Source organism: Arachis hypogaea, chromosome 19 (assembly GCF_003086295.3).
Source record: "Arachis hypogaea cultivar Tifrunner chromosome 19, arahy.Tifrunner.gnm2.J5K5, whole genome shotgun sequence".
Classification (NCBI taxonomy): domain Eukaryota; kingdom Viridiplantae; phylum Streptophyta; class Magnoliopsida; order Fabales; family Fabaceae; genus Arachis; species Arachis hypogaea.
Genome location: NC_092054.1, coordinates 142,436,142 through 142,459,060, shown reverse-complemented (window position 1 = coordinate 142,459,060; position 22,919 = coordinate 142,436,142). Strand labels below are relative to the sequence as shown.

The 22,919-nt window shown below is 32.4% G+C and overlaps 1 protein-coding gene across 3 annotated transcripts; it reads left to right on the top strand.

Moving 5' to 3' along the window:
* Nucleotides 1-10,381: 10,381 nt before the first annotated feature.
* On the top strand, nucleotides 10,382-22,687 carry LOC112780144 (lysine histidine transporter-like 6). 3 transcript variants are annotated; one of them, XM_025824488.2, is made up of 8 exons: nucleotides 10,384-10,700; nucleotides 10,854-10,998; nucleotides 19,484-19,867; nucleotides 20,969-21,365; nucleotides 21,670-21,775; nucleotides 21,929-22,020; nucleotides 22,172-22,240; nucleotides 22,400-22,687. In XM_025824488.2, the coding sequence occupies exons 2-8, from the start codon at nucleotides 10,883-10,885 to the stop codon at nucleotides 22,499-22,501; spliced, it is 1,266 nt and encodes a 421-aa protein (XP_025680273.1). In that variant the 5' UTR covers nucleotides 10,384-10,700; nucleotides 10,854-10,882; the 3' UTR covers nucleotides 22,502-22,687. The 3 variants fall into 3 exon arrangements, with proteins under 3 accessions (XP_072084184.1, XP_025680273.1, XP_025680272.1); XM_025824487.2 differs by having other exon boundaries at nucleotides 10,385-10,700; nucleotides 10,850-10,998; XM_072228083.1 differs by lacking the exon at nucleotides 19,484-19,867 and having other exon boundaries at nucleotides 10,382-10,700; nucleotides 10,850-10,998.
* The last annotated feature ends 232 nt before the right edge of the window (nucleotides 22,688-22,919 follow it).

Here is a 22,919-nt window from a genome sequence, read left to right as displayed (position 1 = left end):
TTGAATTATGCAAGTTTAAATTCTGAATTTACATTTAGTTTAAAGAGCCACAAATATGTTTCGGTCTAGAGTTTTTAGTAAGATGTTTCGGAGCTTCAATTCTTATAGTGCTTACATTTAATATTCTTTTTTTTCCCTAACATTTGATATATTATAGGTGTTGTTTTTGATGACCCATTATTTTTCTGCATCTGAGATATATAATGCGATCTGTGTCTTCGTTACTACATATGTTAGGAGAGTAAATACCCAACTCGGTCTCCGTGCATTTTAAAATAGGACAAGGCGATCTCTATCAATAAAATACACTCGACCTGGCCCTTGTCGCTGACTAAAGTGAGCCAAGGCAGCCCTTCCGTCATCTCTCCCCGACCCGACCCTTTCATTTTATGTATAATTTGAGATAGCTCCTTTGCTATTAATATTATCTTGTATCTTCCGTCCAGGTACAAAACTAGCTTGCTGTGGGGCAATTCTGTCCTTGAGAGCTGGTTTGATCCGTTCGATAATGATTTTAGATATTCCTTTGTAGCTTACATTGCATAACGAGATAAAGCTAAACTGAGTGATAAAATATGGTGCTTGTACTTTATGGATCAGAGTAATGAAAATGTTGTTAAGACTCCCAATGTTTTTAGGATCTCTCCAGTATTTATGAACCTTTTTTGCCCCTACCTTTATTCTGCTTCCCTGCCTCTTCCTCTGCCTGTTTCTGGATCCTTCCCTGCTCTATCATCTTCGTCTGGTTTATGTCAATTGTTCTGACAGCCCCATTCTCAATATAGTTTGCTTTTTCATGCCCAAACATGCCACATGAAAAGCAAATATTGTAGAGACCTTTGTACTCCACTAAATATCTCACCCCATTGATCGCATATTGTGACACTAGTGGCTGTTAAATCTACTTTTATACACAAGTGGACAAATTTACCTCTGCATTTGTCCGTAGTGTTAGAATTCACTTTGAAAATTCTCCCCACAATATTCCCAATTCTTTCTAAAATTTCTTTCTCATAATATTCGATTGCTAGACCTGGTAGCCGAACCTAGACAGCAACTGAGTCAATGGTAGCCTCCATGGGATTGAAATTTTGTTTTCAAAATCGGATAGAGACATAATGATAAAAAATTCTCCACGGACCCCTATCAAAGCAAAATCTAGATTTTTCTGTGAGAAAAACATGACAAGAAAAAAGTCATTTTCCAAGTCTATTACCTCTAAACTACCTTGTTTTTATCACAGTTTCCAACCTCCGGGTGAGAACTGGTAGAGAAATTTTTCTTCCCATCAACTTGACTATCAAAGTGTCCCACCAAGTATGCCTTAAATTTTTCATAGCTGCTTCATTGATCACAACGTTGTAGATATCATTCACCTTCTCCACACGAATCTCTAGTTCTTTGTTCTTCTGCCTCACTGTCGCTTCACCTTCTTCAGCATTTGCCATTTTTTCTTCTGAGTTCTCAGACTCTGACAAGCTTTCGTCTTTTTTCATAGTTACTGGTTTTCTTCCTTCCTTCACTGTGTCACTAAAAGAGCATTTCAGTATCTCATCTTGGTACTTTATTCCTCCCTTAACATCTCCCACCATCCAGTCCTCCTCTTTGGGAACAAGACACATGCTTCCAAAGAAAGCATCCCTTTCTCCCTCTTTCCTTTCCTTTTTCACTGACATGGGGTCCTGCTCCTCCCTTGGTAGATCATGAGCCCGAGAATGTCCTCCTCGGATATAATTGCCCCGCATTGGTGGCTAATCAGAGAATAAAGTGGTGCTTGCAAGCAATGTACGGGGAAAAAAAATTTTTAAATAACAGCCTAGCAACAAGTATAACCTTAAAATTGTTGGTAATATTATATCAATAATATTTGTATGTACAGTTATCGATAGGCTAATTCCATAAAACCTGGCCCTGACCCATCAGTTAGGTTAAAAAATAGTCTATGACAAAATGATCAGTTGATCACTATAAAAAAAAGAACAAAATGAACTTTTTTTTTTCGAAAATTCTTCCTGAGACAAAATACTATAACATTTAGAGGGCTCAAGGCTAACTCTTAGGACACTTTGTAACAATTTTTTAAAGCTTTGGTTCTCCATTTTAGTCCTATCCAATAAGTTATTTAAAATTATAATATTTTTATTTTTTTTATCTTGTAACATTTAGAGTTAGTTGGAGATTATCCAATGATTAACATGAGTCTTTAAGAAAATTGAATTCTCTCAATTTTTTTACTTGAGGATATAAAATATAATCTCTCATTATATATTTCAACAAAAGAAAATATGAAAAAAATATTGAAATATTAGAAATAAAAAATTACACTTTATATCTTTCAATTGAAAAAAAAAACAATTTATTTGCAATAATTTGAGCCCATGAACTAATAAAATCAGTCTTCTAATTTAGAGACTATTGCAGGACATGACCAATAAGGACTTTCTAGAAGATGGGGCTAATGAGGGGTCAGGTTTCAGAATGCGAGGTTGAGAGCAATCCTACCACTTAAGGCCAAATTAACACCTACTTTTATCAGTTTATGCATATTTAAGAAGAAGTTGGAAAAAATAAAGGGAAGAATGTGTAAATATAGTAATCGAGTATATATTAGTAATCGAAAGTGATAGGAAAATATCTGATGGAGGAACAAAAACACGTAAATGGACACACATCATATCATATCATAGTTCAAATGCTAATGTTCATTCAAGAACTTCAACTTCCTCAAAAGAGGCAAAAAGGATTGGATATGGATTTATTCATTCTGTAAAGTGTAACCAAAAGTGAACTACACATAAAAAGAAGGCACACAGTTCTCAGTTTCCAATTAAAGTTTTCCCATTTTATTTTCTACTTCTGTTTGGATAACAGACTTATTTCTTCTTTTTTTTTTCTCGGTCAGGAGATTCTTTCTATTGCAAATGGACATAGGAAGAAAAATAAAATTATTTTTGAATGGGCTTTGTCTTGTATTAAATGAGAGAAAATAATAGCAAATGAGGCTTTGGTTTGGTTAAGTAGCTATAGCGTTATCTCTTAATATGTTATTTCCGGATTCAAATTTTTAAGATGGCCAAATAGTAGATAGAATCATTATATATGTGTGGGTGTGACATGTATAAGTATGGCTTAAAATTGGAGCTGTCCAATTCATTCGACCAAAAAAAAATTTGGTTTAATAAAATTTTTAATTTTTAAAAGTTGTTTATAAAAGTTAATTTTTAAAAAACAATTTTTTAAAAATTATAACATCTATGTTTGATAAATTAAATTAAAAATGGCTTTTAATAAGCACAAGCAACAATAAATATGTTTACAAAAATAATTTTTAAAATTTAAAAATACTATAATCGACATTAATGTAAGAATTAAATTTGGATATTCATTAATGTATAAGTTATATATATTAAACATTTTAATTTTGATAAGCACAAGCCAACTTTAAAAAATTCTATCTTAAATACTTTCAAAAACACTCCTAGCTTTTAAAAGTTCTAAGCACAAACACAAACTTTTTACTAAGCACAATCACCTCTTTAAAAATTACCAAACTAAGCCTTAGAATATTTGCCTATTAGTGAATCTTTTTGTTTCTTATAGTATCTTTCAACTCAACAAATCAAAGACCAATATGTCACAAATTTAAACTCTATTTAATGATTTATTATTGGCTAATAGATTCTTACTGATGGTTATCAGTGGCTAAGAGAAGGGGGGTTGAATCTTAGCCCTCTTTTCGCTCAGTAACACTTGCTGATCTTTGAAACCAAATTAGGAAACTTTTTGTCTTTTTATCTTGTCACTAGCCACGAGACTTTTTCTTTTGTCTCGTCCCTAGCCACGAGACTTTTTCTTTTGTCTCGTCACCTGACACGAGATATTTTTGGTTTTTGCTCCTGTGCAGTAGAAACAGAAATGGAGTAGAGAGGAGAGAAAATTACACCCAGATATATCCTGGTTCAGCTGCTAAGTGCAGTGCAGCCTACATCCAGTCTCCATCACAAACATGATGGAATTTCACTATCATCTTCCTGATTACAATCTGTAAAGTGTTAACCCAACTTACAAGGGAATTTCCACAGAATCATGAAACACAACATAGATGAACAAAGGAACTCTAAGGACATCTATGGCTTTTTCTTTTAATTTTGCACTCTCTGCCTTTTTCCGCTCTATGACTTTTTCATACAAACCTCACTGTTTGCCTTTTTCCATGAGACTCAAGACATGACAAAATTAAACAGAAAAATACTAAACATAATACAATGAAGGAGAAGAAAATCTGTAAGCTTAGGTAGCTCTGAGAATCCTGTGTCTTGCACTCTCACTGCTTACTTCTAACTCCTTGCTTCAAACCGTGACTGTTCACTCTTTTTATAGAAGAGAGAAGCCTTCACACTTGAAGCCAAAAACCCAAGCCAACTTCTTCTTCCTTCAAGAAACAGATCCGGTTCGGCCACACACAGAGAGAAGAGATAACCATGTAATAACCAACATGCAATTACCTCTAGTCCTTCCTTGGTCATCACTCTTCATCAATCCGAGCTCTCCATCCTTGGCTTGCTCTCCAAGATGGATTTCTGGCCCTTGATGCTTCATGATGATGATGACTTCATCTGCTTCAATCTCTGCCTCTACCATCACTTCGCCACTCTAGCTACTTCCTGTGGTGGTTGAGCAGAATCAAAGACAAGCCATGCCTCCAAGAATCTCTTCCTTGCTGGCCGAAATCTTCTTCAACTCTTTTTTGGTATGAAGAGCTCGAGATTACCTCACCAAATCTAACCATATTTGGTAAAAATCTCAGCCACAGCATACTTTTATTTTGTTATGTTTTCTTACCATCATCATGATGGTCTTGTAGCGTGTTCTTCCTTCACTTCGGCAGCTCATTTTTGCTTTCATGGTTTCCTGGTTAATGACCGAAAGAGAGAAGGAAAGATATGAGAGAGAATAAACTTGAAAGGAAAGTAATTAAATGAGTTAATCAATTCAAGTGAAAAAGTGCTTTTACTTCCCTTAGAGTGGCGTGTAGCTTTGAGCACATCAATCATGTCACTCCTTTTCTCTCTCATAGTTCCCATGCTATTAATGATAATTGAGTGAATTTGAAATCCATTGCATGGTAAAGTTCTTGGATCCGTTGGAAGCAAATGAAGCTTTGTTTTCTTTGCTTCATAGTTTCGGACCAAACATGCTTGCCTTCAAGTAATTATATTTTGGGCTTGTAACATTGATAATCACAACTGGCCCAAAAATATTTTATCCATGAGATCCGATGAAGGGCATAAGGCAAATGATAATATTTGCTTTCCTGATGAATTTTTTTCGGATCAAGTATGAGAAACAATCATGGACTTGTAGCATTAAAACTCATTCTGGCCCAATGAATCAAAAACATTGTTTTAGCCATTTTTATCACAATGGTTTAGCATCAAGGCTGAATGAAAACTATTCCAATGGGCTTGCTTTAAAATTTTTGTTCTGTTCGGCCCAAATATAAAACCTGCAACACAAAATTATTAATTAACATATGTTAAATGAAAATCAAATTAATAATTTTATAATTAATTATTTTAATAATATTTAGTCATCACAAATATTAATTTAGAGTTTTCCAAACTCATCACTTACATTCAAATTTCAACATTTACATAATTAAACTAGTAAGGTGACTACTAGATTAATTCATCTTCAGTTTTCTATTAGTGATTCTGTCTATATACATTTACTTGTTTTGTGGGCTTTGATAAAAAAAAACATGGGCTTTCATTTAGTCCAACTAGTTCAAGGCCACGTATGCAAAACAAAATTTCCAAAAATTATTGTTATGTATCTTACAAACACATATTTAAATTACAAACAGATATTTAGATTTCTATTAGTAAAAATTTTAATAAATACATAGAAGATTCATATATTTTGTATTTTTTATAATCTTTTTTAATAATATAATTATAATATGTACAATTAACTAAAGAATATGAGACAATAGCAATTTAAGATAAGATTTATTGGCAACAGATGTCTAAATGTGATACCATTAATTTTGGTGATAAAAATTTAAAATATTTTTACTCAAAAGACAAATGAAAGACGTAAGAGAAACAAAATTACAGCCTTAAAGAGTGAGGAAGGTGAATGGGTGAACAATGTGAACACTCTAAAAATTTGTGGTGTTAATTTTTTTAAAAATCTCTATTGTTCAGAATCTAATTATAATGACTTTGTTGTTTCTAATCAATTTCCTAAGTTACATGATATAGAGTATCGGGATATGGCTAAGGAGGTATCAAACGAAGAGATTAAGGACGGGTTTTTTTCTATGGGAAGCTGGAAGGCTTCAGAAAGCGATGGTCTCCCAGCCAAATTCTATCAACAAGTCTGGGAAGTGGTGGCAAATTCCCTTATGAGTTGGGTGAAAGAAGTTTTTAATGAGTCTTACAACATAACAGAAGTGAACAAGATGCTAATAGCTATTATTCCCAAAATTTTCTTACCGAAAAGTTTTGGACATTTTAGACCTATTAGTCTATATAATGTTTTGCTATAAAATTGTGACTAAACTCATTGCATCTAGATTGAAAAATATATGCCTTCTCTTATCTCTAATACTCAGTCAAGTTTTGTGCCTGGCAGGATTAGTGTAGATAATATCTTAGTAGCACAAGAGGTGGTTCACACCATGAGAAATAAAAAGCATGGAAAATGTTTGATGGCAATTAAAATAGACCTAGAAAAGGCCTATAACAGACTTAATTGGTTCTTTGTGATGGACTCCCTCAAAGATGCAGGGATTCCGGATCAAATTTGAAGTGTTATTAGCTTTTGTATATCGATGACGTCCATGAACCTTGTATGGAATGGCTCTCCATCAGAAAGCTTCTCCCTAAATAGAGGAATCAGACAGGGAGATCCTTTTTTCCCATACCTCTTTGTTTTGTGCATTGAACGTTTATCTCATTTGATAAATAAGTTAGTCCATGATAAGAAATAGGAACCTATAACTCTATCAAGAGGGAGACCTATCGCTGTTTTGCAGATGACCTAGTTCTCTTGGCAAAAGCGGATAAGAAACAGGTTTAGATTATCAAGGAGGCTTCAAATCATTTTTGAAATTGTTCGAGACAGAAAATCAACCTTGGCAAGTCTTGTGTGTACTTCTCTAATAATGTTAATCATACCATGAGACAAATGTTGAGCAAAGACCTAGGAATCAACCTCACAGGTAATCTGGAAAAATACTTGGGAGTCTCTCTCATTCATGAAAGATGCAATCAACAACATTTTTCAATTTGTTATTGACAAGGTGCAAAGCAAGTTATCTATTTGGAATAGAAAGACTCTCTCCTTAGCCAGAAGGTGCACACTTGTACAATCAGTTCTATCAACTATTCCTAGCTACTGCATGCAAATGATGAAGATTCCAGTAGTAGTGTGCAACAAGATAGAAAAAATTTATAGAGATTTATTATGGGAAAGCAGTGATGAGAAAAAGAAAATACATCTTCTTAGTTGGGACAGCGTGTGTAAACCGAAAGAGAAGGGTGGGTTAGGCATTTGAAAGGCATAAGATTCTAATTCCCTATTTCTAATTAAGCTTGCTTGGGGTCTCATCCACAATAGAGAAGCACTCTGGGTCAAGGTTATACGGGCAAAGTATGGTTGTGGCGAAGGTACTATGCCTAATATTTAACACCGATCAAGTAATTCTAATGCATGACTCGGAATTACTAAAGTCTGGGAGAAATTTAAAAGTAGCATTATTTGGAGGTTAGGAAATGGAGTTATGGATTCTTTTTGAAAAGAACAATAGGTTCCAGGTTTTACAGAGCTTTCGGAGGTATCTCTGGTTGAGTTAGATGAAAACAAGCTAAATGAGAAAGTAGCAGATTATGTAACCGAAGATGGCGAGTGGGATTGGGAAGTGCTAAACCTGGTTCTACCTAATCAGAAAGTTACATATATTATTCATACTATTAAAGCACTCAACCCCTATGTTGGAGATGATTTCATCAGTTGGCTAGCTAATCCAAATGGTAATGTTTCTATCAAATCAGCCTATGAAATGTTCTACAGTGATGGAAGAGAGGACAACAGACTCTATAAACATATTTGGAAAGCAAAACTCCCACTAAGACTCAAGTCTTTTAGTTGGTTGATTACTCATGATGCTCTGATGGCAAATTTCAAGAGAAAGAAGAGAGTCCTTACCGAGGACGAAAGCTGCCCAAGATGCCGAAATGATGATGAGACTCTGCTCCATATGTTGCGTGACTGTCCTTTCATCTGCACTGTCTGGAATAGCATTGTCAATAGTAACTTAAAGCCTGACTTCTTCAACCAAGCCCACCAAAAATGGCTGGAGAATAATCTTTTAAAGTTTACTCCTTCTCATAATGATACCCCATGGACCATTATCTTTATTACTACCTGCAACACAGCTTGAAAATGCAGGAATGAGCTTGTTTTCAATAATCAGAACAGTCAACAAGCCCAAATTCAACAAATGGTTACAGCTCTAGCAGTAAACTACAATTACATTTTCAACATCACTGAACAAAGTAGTAAAATTCTCAAACTTACCAGGACCTTGAAAATCGAGTGGGAACCACCTGAAGAGGGCTGGGCCAAGTTAAATGTTGATGGCTCTATCTTTCAACCGGGTAACAGAGGAGCTAGTGGCGGCATCATCCATGACTCCAGAGGAAGGTTTCTCACTGGATTTAGCATGAACATTGGGAAGTGTACAATCACAGTAGCAAAACTTTGGAGGTTCTTTGTGGGTATGAAATTAGCGGTGGAAATGAACATCCCCTATCTTGTAGTTGAATCTGATTCTAACTGCGTTGTTAATCTTCTCCAAAGTGTAGTGATAAAAAAGTATGTGAAAACTTTGTTGGTGTATTCCACAAAAGAGCTTATGACTAAACCACACACGATAATGATTCGGCATATTTTCAAAGAGGCAAACCAATGTGATGATGTTTTGGCTAAGCATGGACAAAATATAGAAAAAGGGATTAGGTGGTTTAAAGAAATTCTAGCCATGAGGTACCGTTTGTTTGTGTAAACGAGAGAAGGATGAAGTTTTCTAAAAAAAATTATCGTTTAGTTTATTTTATTTTGGGCCATGGCCCGTTAGAATAAAAAAAACTAAAATAAAAAGAAGAAAACAAAAAAGATTGTCAAGCTTGCCCTATCTTTTAGATTATTTTTCCACCTTCCCTCAAATTTATTACTCATACAAGAATATGAGTTATGATAATATTTGTATTAGATACTTATTTAAAGAAAATAATATTTGCATGCGTATTTTGTTTTACATATACAACTTTGCGTGTAGTGTATACTTAGTGTATTACTATATTGCTAAATTTAATTTGAAATCTTTTGTCTCTTTATTGAAAACTTAGAATTCCGAGTTTAGAATGATCCGGAGACAACGGCAGTACAACTGACACTGGTGGTAGATGAAATTATGATAGGGGGAGGAAGGAAAAAAAAAGTAAAATGAATGAAATAATAGAGTAATTAAAAAAAATTATAATTAAATTTATTTATTTGTTAGTTAAAATTAGCTAATTAGATAATTAGTTACCTAAAATATGATTGTTTAATGTAACATTTCTTCTCTTTTATTTAGCATATCAATATAGAGTTCATCACATTAAAATTATATATTAAATAAGATCAATCTTAGAGACAATGAAAATTATTAATTCAATATATAGTTATTAATATTTTACACTTATTTTATACAATTGTTCAACATTATTTAAGGATGTAAATCTGAATGATACCCCCTCGAAAAAGTTGAAAGTTTCATGTGCCTTTTAACACCAACTTAAGAAGAAATGTCCTTTCGAAAATTATTGTTTCTCTGAGTTATTTTTTAACAAAAGAAATCAACGATATAATAATAAACACACACACGTATACATTCTAAGAGACCATACATTCTTACATTCTAAGCGGACAATATTTAAAATAAGTCAATTTAAATATAATTATTAGAGTAATTATTTAAATTAGTGTATGTAAAATTTTTAAAATTGAACACTTTAATTTCTCATATTTTAAAATATACAAAATAATCTTTAACATTTATTTTTATTAGACAATGCAATCATTTTTTATTAGTCACAAACAATAACTACTGATGTGAAACGTTAATTCGCACGTGTAACTGTTAAGTGTTCACGTGTGCAAGTTAGACAAATCAGTAATCACTGTTAATTGTTTAATAAAAATAAATATTAAGAATTATTTTATATATTTTAAAATTTAAACGATTAAATTGTCTAATTTTAAAAATTTTAAAAATTAATTTAAGTAATTACTCTAATTATAATTACCAGACAAGCTCTGCTGTTATTAGATGAAGAAGAAGAAAAAGAATAAACTACGCAACATATAGTTTTCTTTTAATGTCTCAATCTCACAACATATATACATGTCTTGTAACAATCACGCAAACTTTGCTTTTAAAATCATTCACCCTCTCTAACTAGTTTTGATTTGAGGATTAAAGAGTCAGATGATTACTTTTGTTGGATATATATAAATATATATTTAGTGACCATTTTGTATAAAATGGGGTACTTAACTTTATAAATCTGAAACTTATTACAACTTTCTCTGCCCTAGATTTCGAGTTGGCTAAAATGGCATCATTATTTCACTGTCTCTCTTCTAAGGTAATTACTAATACATTACAGCATAGTAAAAATCTATAAAGTACATTGGCTTGGTGAGAATTGTTTTTTTATTTCTTGCTCTATAATCAGCCAGTTTTCTTGTCTTATTTTTCTCCTTGTTTTTCATGCATATATACACACACATGAAGAAAGTTCAACCAGATGATGAAAAAAGGATAATAATGGAAAGACCCTCTCGGCGGAGGGCCAAATGGTGGCACTCAACTTTCCACACAGTCGCAGTCATCGTCGGCGCAGGTGTTCTCAGCTTGCCCCATGCCATGGCATATCTTGGATGGTAATAAATTTATTAACCAAGTTAGATATTCATTAAAATCAACCACAAAAATTAGTTATTAATATAAAATATATATTAAAATATAAAATATAAATTAAAAGAATTAATAACACATATATTTATATATACATACATAATATCTAATTTTAGTGATTAATTTTAATATATAAATAATATTTTTATAAATTTATATATACTAATTTTTTTTATTTAGCACATTTACACTTTTATAAAAAATTACTTCCTTCATTTTAAAATAAATAATGTCTTTTATTTTATTTTTTAGATTAATTGAAAAATTAAATGTATATTAATTTTTCACTAATTTTAAAAAATTAAAGGAATATATTCCTCATCAAAGAAAGATATCATGTTTCAACGTTGTGGTAGACCTATACTTGATTTCAACCTTAAATTATAAACATATGGACAGAATTTATTTAAAGAGGGTAAGATTTTTCATAGTTTTTACTATGGGAAATTTCTAAGTGAAAGAGTATATAGCTTAAGGCAATTCCCTCTCGGCGAATTCGCTTTTTGAAAATTAAAAATTATAATTTATCTCGAATTTACTTTTTAAAAATTAAATAAAAAATTACAATTCATCCACAGTAAATTCTTTATTTCTATACTTTTATAAATTACTATGGTTTGATTTGGTAACCTTTACTTTTTTTAAATGATAGTATCTATGATTACTAAATTTAAATTAAAAATAATTTTTAATAAGTGCAAGTAACATGTGTATTTGATAAAATAACTTTTAAAATTTAAAAATACCATAATCACTATTAAAAAACTGCTTATTACAAACAGATTTATAATAGACAGATTTGGTATTTATTACAAATGGATTTTTAGTTATCGACGAATTTTTTCTATCAATAAAAGCTTCATCAAAAATTATTTACCGACGAATTTTTTTTTTTGTCGGTAATTTTCCGCTAAATTTTTCTCCATCACCGATAGATTTTTCTTTGTTAATTGTCCCCTCATTTTGCTAAAAACGTCAATTTTTCTAGATTTTCTGTTGGTAATTAGAATTTAGAAAAGCATTTACAACTTTACATACAGACGAATTTTCATCTAACGTGTATTAGAATATTTATAGTATTTCAAAAAATAAACAAGTTCATCGTATTATCAAACTAGAAGAAAAGTACTAAAAACAAACAAACACAATTCAAAACATAAACACATCAAGTAGTGTATTGATATATTAGATATAAACAATCACATCAAGTTCACTTTGTTTCTCATTCTTATGCTGTTTTCTTATGTTTCTTCTCGATCCTAATAACATTCTCCCGCAGAACTAATTCCTTGTTCGTGGGCTTGTCATCATTCTTGAGCTTTTTCTTAGTTGATTTCTTGTTATGATCTGTATTTTCCTCGTCAGTGACTCTACCTTCCTTCTCGAAATCATCAACAGTTTTCTTCTTTTTCTTGATTTTCTCTCAAATTCAAGATCACCAACAACTTCAGCATGATCATCCACATTATCTTCATTCTCACTCTGGAATCTTGCCCTCTGAGTCTTTGGTGCTATCTTTCATATTTTGACCTACTTGATCTACTGAAAAATCATTACCACCGTCATCCACGCCACATTTCTCATTCTTTGCATCTTTATCTACCGATCTGGCACTGAATATATGAAGTTTTGGCAGTGCTTTCTTAACCTACAACATAGCACCATGGATGTTTAAGGATGAAATTAGTTACTTTCCAACACTTTGTCTTTTCTCAGCAAAATAAGACAATGCCACTTTTCTTTTGTCATTAATGCATTATTATAATTAGAATTAGTTACTTTTCGTTTGATAAAAATCAACATAAATTCAAGTAATATAAACAGCAAGGTTTCAGGCAGCCAGCACTTGCCATTAGAAGCAATTTCACTTCATTATTAAAAAACAGATGTGTCTTCCAATACAAAAATGATAAAAGGAAGAAACTTGGCTATTCTATCAAATTTCATTTTTCTTTTCTAGGAAAACCTGCCAGAAGAGATATTAGATCACAAGTTATTTTGAAAACTCTATTGAGGATTTGAGATCATATTTTCTTGCACATAATATCATTAAATAATAAAAATGTTGAAAGACATCAAATGGAAAACATATAAAAAATGTTAATGAGATGCAAATTAAATACCTGCAACATCTTGTGCATCATATGTGCCCCTGTAAATAACCATAAGCGCCATGAGCAACTGCATACCTTAAATCCAATTTGGCCAAATCAGTCTCCCACTCCTCCTTTGGCCTTTTAACGTCGAGGCTCATCGTTCTCGACCAAACCTTGCTCAGGTGCTTTTCTGGCTGGCATTCAAAATCTTGAGATCAATTTTATCAGCTCTGAAGATCATGTCTTTGCTGCTCTGATTTCCAGTACCCTTCATCTTTGAATTTGGAGCTCCTATTGCTTCACCTTCTGGTTTCCTCCTCCAATTCTCACCATCCAAATCCATCTTCAACACCTAAATTATCGAATTTCGACAACTAGGATGGCAATCAACTAAGTTATTTAGACATCTAGCTTCGATTGCAGAAAAAAAAATCATCAAAACCAGAGTAAAACCGCAGATTCACAAAGCACAAAAGCAGAGTATGATAAATCTAAAATTGGCACAGAAAAATTGATCCCCAAGGTTTATCACGAAGAATAGAATCACAAAATCAGATGCGACAATGCAGCGAAGGGAGCAGATGCAACGACACAAAATATTTCTGTCTCCATTTTTGAGAATTTCGCTTTCTAACAATTCATATGAAATTTTTTTAACTGTTATAAAATAACTAAATAAATAAATAAGAAAGAGGTAACAAACATGAAGGAAAGAAATATAATTAAAAAATAATATTAATCACAATTACTATCTCAATATAAAAGATACGATACTTATATATTTATATATGTATATGTATTAACGTATGAAAGAAAGAAAGAGAGCAAGAATTTTGTATATAGACAATATAAATAGAGAGAGAGAGAATTCTTATTGATTGTAGTGTGTGTAATCAACGGAGGCTTAACCTCCTATTTATACATGTACAAGAGTTCTCTTTTTCCTCTTTCATTAAATGTACTTTTCTTGGTAATATGGCACTTCACTATAGGAAAGTTAAGCCATCCAAGTCATAGGTGGTCAATGGTCATCCACTTCACACTTATCACAATACTCCCCCTTTGATGACCATTTAGGATTATTGCCTCGTTAAAACCTTATTAAAGAAAAATCTAGTGGGAAAAAATCTTAGTGAAGAAAAAAGAGTACAATATCCTTTACTGATGGGGACTGCCTCATTAAAAACCTTGTCAAGAAAAGCCTAATGAGAAAAAACCTGACCAAGGGAAAAAGAGTACAGTCTCCCCCTCTTGCCGACATTATTTTATATCTCAAAATCGGCGCATCCCAATCTGATGTACCAATCTTTCAAAAGAAGATTTTGGGAGTGACTTTGTGAATAAATCTGCCAGATTATCACTAGAGCGGATCTGTTGGACTTCAATTGTCCCTTGATTTTGAAGATCATGAGTGAGGAAGAATTTGGGAGAAATATGTTTTGTTCTATCACCTTTGATATATCCGCCTTTAAGTTGAGCAATACATGCTGTATTATCTTCAAACAGGACAGTTGGAGCTATCTTTTGATCAATCAGTCCACATGATGACAGAATATATTGGATCACACTCCTCAGCCAAAAACACTCGCGACTAGCTTCATGAATCGCTAGTATTTCAGTATGATTAGAGGATGTTGCAGCAATCGTTTGTTTTGTGGACCTCCATGATATAGCTGTTCCACCATATGTAAACAGGTATCCTATTTGAGATCTCCCTTTATGTGGATCAGACAAGTATCCAGTATCTACATAGCCAACTAGTTGTGACTTGGATCCATAGGGATAAAATAATCCCATATCAACCGTTTCATGAAGATATCGAAAGATTTGTTTGATTCCACTCCAATGTCTTCTGGTTGGAAAGGAATTATATCTTGCTAGTAAATTCACCGTAAATGATATGTCAGGTCGCGTATTATTAGCAAGATACATTAGCGCTTCAATGGCACTAAGATATGGTACTTCAGGACCAAGGATATCTTCATTCTCTTCTTTAGGACGGAATTTATCATTTTTCACATCTAAAGATCTTACAACAATTGGGGTACTTAATGGATGTGACTTATCCATATAAAATATTTTCAAGATCTTCTCTGTGTATGTTTTTTTTATGAATAAATATCCCATTTTTTATATGCTCAATCTGCAGACCGAGACAAAATTTAGTCCTTCCAAGATCTTTCATCTCAAACTCTTCTTTTAGAGTTTTTATAATTGTTGGAATCTCTTCAGGAGTTCCAATGATATTTAAATCATCAACGTACCCAGCAATAATAATGAATCCAGATGCATTTTTCTTTACGAAAACACAAGAGCAGATATCATCATTCTTGAATCCGTTTTTGGCCAGATACTCAGTAAGACGATTATACCACATTCGTGCAGATTGCTTTAGACCATATAAAGATCTTTGCAATTTAATTGAGTATAACCCTTGCGAATATTCACTGGATGGTTTAGATATCTTTAGTCCTTCAGGGACTTTCATATAGATATCCCGATCTAATGAGCCGTATAAATAGGTTGTTACCACATCCATTAAATGCATATGCAATTTATGATATGCAGATAAACTGACCAAATAACGCAATGTTATCGCATCCACTACAGGGGAATACGTTTCTTCATAATCTATACCGGGCCTTTGTGAAAAACCTTGTACCACAAGTCGGGCTTTATAGCGCACAACTTCATTTTTCTCATTTCGTTTTCTCACAAATACCCATCGGTATCCAACAGGTTTTACATCTTCTGGTGTACGGACTACAGGTCCAAAGACTTCACGTTTTACAAGTGAGTCTAATTCAGCCTTCATGGCTTCTTCCCATTTTGGCTAATCATTCCTTTGTCGACATTCTTCGACTGATCTTGGTTCAAGATCCTTACTTTGATGCATGATATTTAATGCCACATTATATGCAAATATTTCATTGACAATTGTCTTATTTCGGTCCCATTTCTCTCCTGTAAAGACATAATTTATCGAGATCTCGTCATTTTCACAATTTTCAGGTACTTGAACGTCTTCTGGCGTTATATCAGAATTTTGGACAACTGCAGGTGTCTTTACTATGTCTTTTCTAACAGGAATAGTATTTACCTCTTTTCCCTTTCGAGAATTTTTATCTTTGGAACCGACAGGCCTGCCACGCTTCTGGCGTGTATTTGCTTCAGTGGCTATTTGTCCTACTGGGACATCAATTCGAATTGGGGCATTTTCCGCCCTACCACGCTTCTGGCATGAATTTGCTTTAGTGGCTACTTGTCCTACTGGGACATCAATTCGAATTGGGGCATTTTTCGCTGGTATATAAGATTTAGTTATCTTCTTTGTATCGGAAAATGTATCAGGCAATTCATTTGCTATTCTTTGCAAATGTATAATCTTTTGAACTTCTAGTTCACATTGCCCTGATCAAGGATCTAAATGCATCAACGATAATGCATTCCAATTTAGTTCCTTTTCAGGAAGTTTATTCTCTCCCCCTAATGTTAAAAATTTTGATTCATCAAAATGACAATCCGCAAACCGGGCTTTAAATACATCTCTAGTTTGTATCTCAAGATACCTCACTATAGAGGGAGAATCATATCCAACATATATCTCCAATTTTCTTTGGGGTCCCATTTTGGTGCGATTAAGTGGTGCAATGGGAACATATATCGCACGCCCAAATATTCTTAAATGGAAAATATTTAGCTGCTGGCAAAAAGCTAATTGCATGGGAGAGAACTTATGGTAACTCGTTGGTCTCAAACGAATAAGTGTTGCGGCATGTAAAATAGCATGCCCCCAAACCGAAGTTGGGAGATTTGTTCTCATAAGTAAGAGTCTAACAATTAATTGGAGGCGCTTAATAAGTGATTCTGCTAACCCATTTTGTGTGTGAACATAAGCTACTAGATGTTCAACACTTATTCCATTAGTCATACAATAAGCATCAAAAGCTTGGGAAGTAAATTCACTAGCATTATCAACACGAATTACTTTGATTGGATTTTCTGAAAATTGTGCTTTTAATCGAATAATTTGAGCCAGTAATCTCGCAAACGCCAGGTTGCGAGAAGATATTAAGCACACATGTGACCATCTCGAAGATGCATCTACTAGGACCATAAAATATCTAAAAGATCCACATAGTGGATGAATAGGTCCACATATATCACCTTGAATTCTTTCTAGGAATTCAGGGGACTCAAATCCAATCTTTACTGGTGATTGCCTTACAATTAACTTCCTTTGAGAACATGCAGCACAACAAAATTCACTAGATTTAAGAATCTTCTGGTTCTTTAGTGAATGTCCATGAGAATTTTCAATAATTCTCCTCATCATGGTTGTTTCCGGATGACCCAATCTATCATGCCAAGTTATGAATTTATTTGGGCTAGTAAACTTCTGGTTTACAATGGCATGTGATTCAATTGCACTAATCTTGGTATAATACAATCCAGATGAAAGTGAGGGTAACTTTTCTAATATAACTTTCTTATTTGAATCGTGAGTTGTGATACACAAATACTCATGATTTTCCTTATTCATTCTCTCAACATGATATCCATTTCGGCGAATATCTTTGAAACTCAACAAGTTCCTTAGAGACTTGGTAGATAATAGTGCATTATTTATTATAAATTTTGTTCCTCCGGGAAACAAAATTATAGCTCTTCTGGAACCTTCTATCACATTGCCTGAGCCAATAATAGTATTAACATATTCTTCTTTTAGCACAAGATGGGTAAAATATATAGTACTTTAAGAATAGTGTGCAAACTTGTACTATTTGCAAGGCAAATATCTTCAGAATATGTCCTTACCATTTTTCTTCAAAAAAACAAATAATAATAATAATAAAATGAGCAAAAGTACATGCACAGTAAAAATTATTCACATGAATACTTAACAAACACACATATTAAACTATTCCATCATTGATCAAATGGCCAATATTTCCTTCAAGATCCTCAAAGAAATTAGATACATCATAATGAGTGGTGGAATTTTCATAATTTGAAACAAAATTTGTTTCCTTTTCTTTGTCATCCTTTTTCAAGGATGCTTAATAAATATCAACAAGGTGCCTTGGGGTACGACAGGTACGTGACCAATGGCCCTTTCCACCACAACAGAAGTATTTATCCTCAATTGATTTACTTTGCCCATTGTTTCTTTCTTTATCCCACTTCTGGTGAGATCCTTTCTTGTGAACATAATTTCTTTTCCTTCCATAATTTTTCTCGTTACTAAAACTTTGCCATTTACCTCTTCTAGGGTAATGATTTGTCGCATTTACTTCAGAAAATGGGGCGGCGCCAGCTGGGCGCGCTTCATGATTTCTTAAGAGCAACTCATTGTTGCGTTCAGCAATAAGAAAGCAAGAAATTAGCTCAAAATATTTTTTAAATCATTTTTCTCGATTGCTACTGCAGGAGCACATTCGAGGCATGGAAGGTCGAGAAAATTTTCTCTAACATATCGGGTTTGAGGAAGTATCACCGTCTTTTGATGATTATACCTTTTTCAATGTCTTTTCACAGATCTACATGATCTTTTAATGTGAGATATTCATTTTTCAATCATACGTCAAGATGACGACGAAGGAAAATTATGGCTTTGGCTATATCCTTATGGAATGTATTATTTTCAGCCTTAATGGTATCTTCAAGATCCATTGAATCAAGATGGATTTTAGCATCTAGTATCCATGATAAATAATTGTTTCCAAATATATCAAAAACATTATATTCAAGATGAGAGAGTTTCGACATAATGAAAATTTGTTACCTGGAGTCTTCCTAAAATTTCATTAGAGTTTCGTGCTAATAACGTGTTATAAAATAACTAAATAAATAAATAAATAAGGAAGAGGTAACAAACATGAAGTAAAGAAATATAATTAGATAACAATATTAATCACAATTACTATCTCAATATAAAAGATACGATACTTATATATTTATATATATGTATTAACGTATGAAAGAAAGAAAGAGAGCAAGAATTTTGTATATAGACAATATAAATAGAGAGAGAGAATTTTTATTGATTGTAGTGTGTATAATCAATGGAGGCTTAACCTCCTATTTATACATGTACAAGAGTTCTCTTTTTCCTCTTTCCCTAAATGTACTTTTTTTGGTAATATGGCACTTCACTATAGAAAAGTTAAGCCATCCAAATCATAGGTGGTCAATGATCATCCACTTCACACTTATCACAATATTAACCATCTTTTGTTATATATTTTTTTACTCTTTCCTATAGGTAAAACTATATTTTATTTTATTTATTTATTATTTTGGGAGAACTAGAGAGAACCCTAAACTCAATTGTGATATTGTGTTCCTTATACAGGGTTCCAGGAATCTTGATGTTGTTGGTATCATGGGGTCTAACCTTAAACTCAATGAGGCAAATGATCGAGCTGCATGAATGTGTAGGTGGAACACGTTTCGATCGGTACCATGATCTTGGAAGATATGCATTTGGAGCAAAAGTAGGAGCATGGGTTGTGCTTCCGCTGCAACTAATAGTCCAAGTTGGGTGTGACATTGTGTATATGGTTGTTGGTGGGAAATGCCTATACAGGTTCAGAGAGATAGCATGCACCGATTGCACACAACTCAAACAGTCTCATGCCATTCTCAGTTTTGGTGTCATTCATTTCTTTCTATCCCAACTTCCCAATTTTAATTCCGTTGTTGGTGTTTCTTTAATTGCAGCTGTTATGTCAGTCAGGTACATCATCACCATGCATGCTTTCATACAACATATCATACAAAAAAACTAGTGCTAAAACTAATAAATACAGGATAAATTACTAATTTGGTCTTTACTTTTGAACGTAATCTTGTTTTAGTCTTTAAAGTTTAAAGTGTCTTATTTGAATGCAGAAAAAGTTTTACGGAATGTTCTATAAGAACAAGGTCAATAATCTGACTCTAAAGGCACAAAATTAACTGTGATGTATCATTACATTTATTTATTATTCTCTTTAGTTCTATAGAAAATATTTTATTTAAATGGTGAGAAAAATAATAAATAAATGTATTGATCTATTCACGGTTGATTTTGTGCCTCTGGAGTTTCTACTTGTTCTCCAGATTATCAACATTGTTCTTATACTACTATCATGTAGGACATTCCGTCAATTATTTAACTTTGAGCTCACGTGGGATTACATTAAAACTAAATGGAACGTTTTTAGATTCAAATAGGACACTTTAAATTTTAAAGATCAAAATAAAATTACGTCTAAACGTTGGAGACCAATTTAATACTTTACCCAAAAAAATATTAAGTGAACACCAAAATTTAGTTATCAAATCCGTTGTATTTGTATATAAATATAAGTATCGTTTAATTCATTTTTAATATATATTTATATTTTAACATATATGTATACTAATCACTCATTTAACTTGATGATTAATTTTTTGATATACATATAATATGATTATTAAAACTTAACCATAAAGTATTATTCTAAATATCTTATTTCGTTCTATTTTTATTCTTTGATTAAAATTAATTATTTTTTTTAAAAGTACAATATGTTAATTATTTTTTATTTTTCTTATTTTTTATTATTTTTATTCTCAAATGATTAAAATTGATACAATTATAACTTTTATCATTATCTAAAAAAAATCATAATGAAAAAAAATTGAAAGAAAAAACTTAATTTTAATAAAATGATTAAAATAAGATCAATTAAAATATTTTAAATATTAAAAAAGAAATTAATCCTTAACCTAAAAGTTAGGGACTAAAAGTACTTTACCCCTAACACTAATTATATCTAATAATTTTGACGGCTAATTTAATTTGACTACACAGCTATTCAACTATAGCATGGGTGGCATGTTTGAGCAGAGGGCAAAGTAGCAATGTTAGCTATGAATACAAGAAAAGTAGCAGCAGAATGGAATTAATATGGGGGGTGTGCAATGCATTAGGTCAAATCTCATTTGCATTTGCAGGGCATGCAGTGACACTAGAAATTCAGGCCACAATTCCATCAACACCTGAAAAGCCTTCAAAGATTGCAATGTGGAAAGGTGTGATTGTTGCATATTTCATAAATGCAATATGCTATTTCCCAGTTGCAATAACAGGTTACTGGGCTTTTGGGAGAGATGTTAGTGATGACGTGGTTATTGCACTGGAAACTCCTCAATGGCTTATTGCCTCTGCTAACTTAATGGTCTTCATTCACATGGTTGGTAGCTACCAGGTATGTCTAAACCAAACTATATATTATAACTTTTTTAACAAAATATGTTTTAGTTCTTTTTGTTTGGACTAAATAAATTTGGATTCAGCTATCTTGAATATAATAATAAAAACTTTTTAAAATTTTGATGTATTTAATGTATTAGAATTATAAAACAAGAAAAAAAATTACATGTTACCGTAAGATTTATTTAATTTTTCTGTTTTTAGAATTTCATAAAGAAAAACTGAAAAAGTGAAAAAAAATACTTTATAAGTTTTCATGTTAAGTAATTGATGTGGTAATATATAAACATGGATTTTAGGTTTTTGCTATGCCTGTTTATGACTTGATTGAGAAGGTGATTAGTAAAAGACTAAACATCCCTGAAGGATTAACTCTTAGACTAGTTGCTCGATCTGCTTATGTAGGTGAGATTCTTTGTCAAAACTCGAAAGAACTATTTATCTATATCAGCCTACCACTATCACACCCCTTTTGCTTTAATTAAATCAATTCTCATTGATTATAGTCCTTTCATCAATGAAGTTATTACCATAGTTTGTTTATAATATTGCATGCAGCTTGTACCTTATTCATTGGGGTGACTTTCCCTTTCTTTGGTGATCTTCTTGGCTTCTTTGGTGGATTTGGTATTGGTCCCACTTCATATTTTGTAAGTCTCTCTTTTCATTTCTCAATGCATGCTCGTAACATTATTATTATTAATATTATTTTTGTTGGTCAAATTTACAAGAATATAATTAATTCAAAACCCAATAATGAAGTCAACAATATCCGGCTCTCTCTCTTTTTTTTTCTTCCAGCTTCCAAGTATAATGTGGTTGATAATCAAGAAGCCAAAGAGATTTAGCATCAACTGGTTCATCAATTGGGTAATGATCAACAATTCATATTACATTATTGGCAACTTCCGCTTTAGATACCTGATTTAATTTGCATCATCAACTCGTTTAGTCTAAAGACAACTACAAACCCAAAGGATCTATACATACATTGACTGTGAAAATTTATTTTGTGTGTTTAATTTTCAGGCTTCAATATTCATAGGAGTGTGCATTATGTTAGCATCAATTGTTGCTGGGTTGAGGAATATTTATGCCGATGCATCCGGTTATAGATTCTACCACGCCTAATCCCCAATGATCATTTTCCAAACGTGATTTATCTGGTGTTATTGTCTAGTATTTGATGACAATCTAGACTATTATTAAATTAATTCGTCCAAAGTCCAAACCCAAGTTACCTCCTCTGCATATTATACTAGTTTTTGAGAACCAAGATTATTATTATATTATTAAGCGAAGTAGTATGCACAACAATTATATCTTCCTTATCTTATATCTGCATTTTGTAGTTTAGACGAAACAAGGAGGGGGGATTGGGTTATAGACCTAGAAACAAGAGAGAATGATATATAAGAGAGAAAATTATCTCTGGCTATGTTGTTAAGCTTAACAATCAATTGATGAAAGCAATGTAAAAATGAAAATGGAAAAATGGAAAGTTGAATATAATTGAAGAACGACAGTAACAAGGATACCAAAAATCACC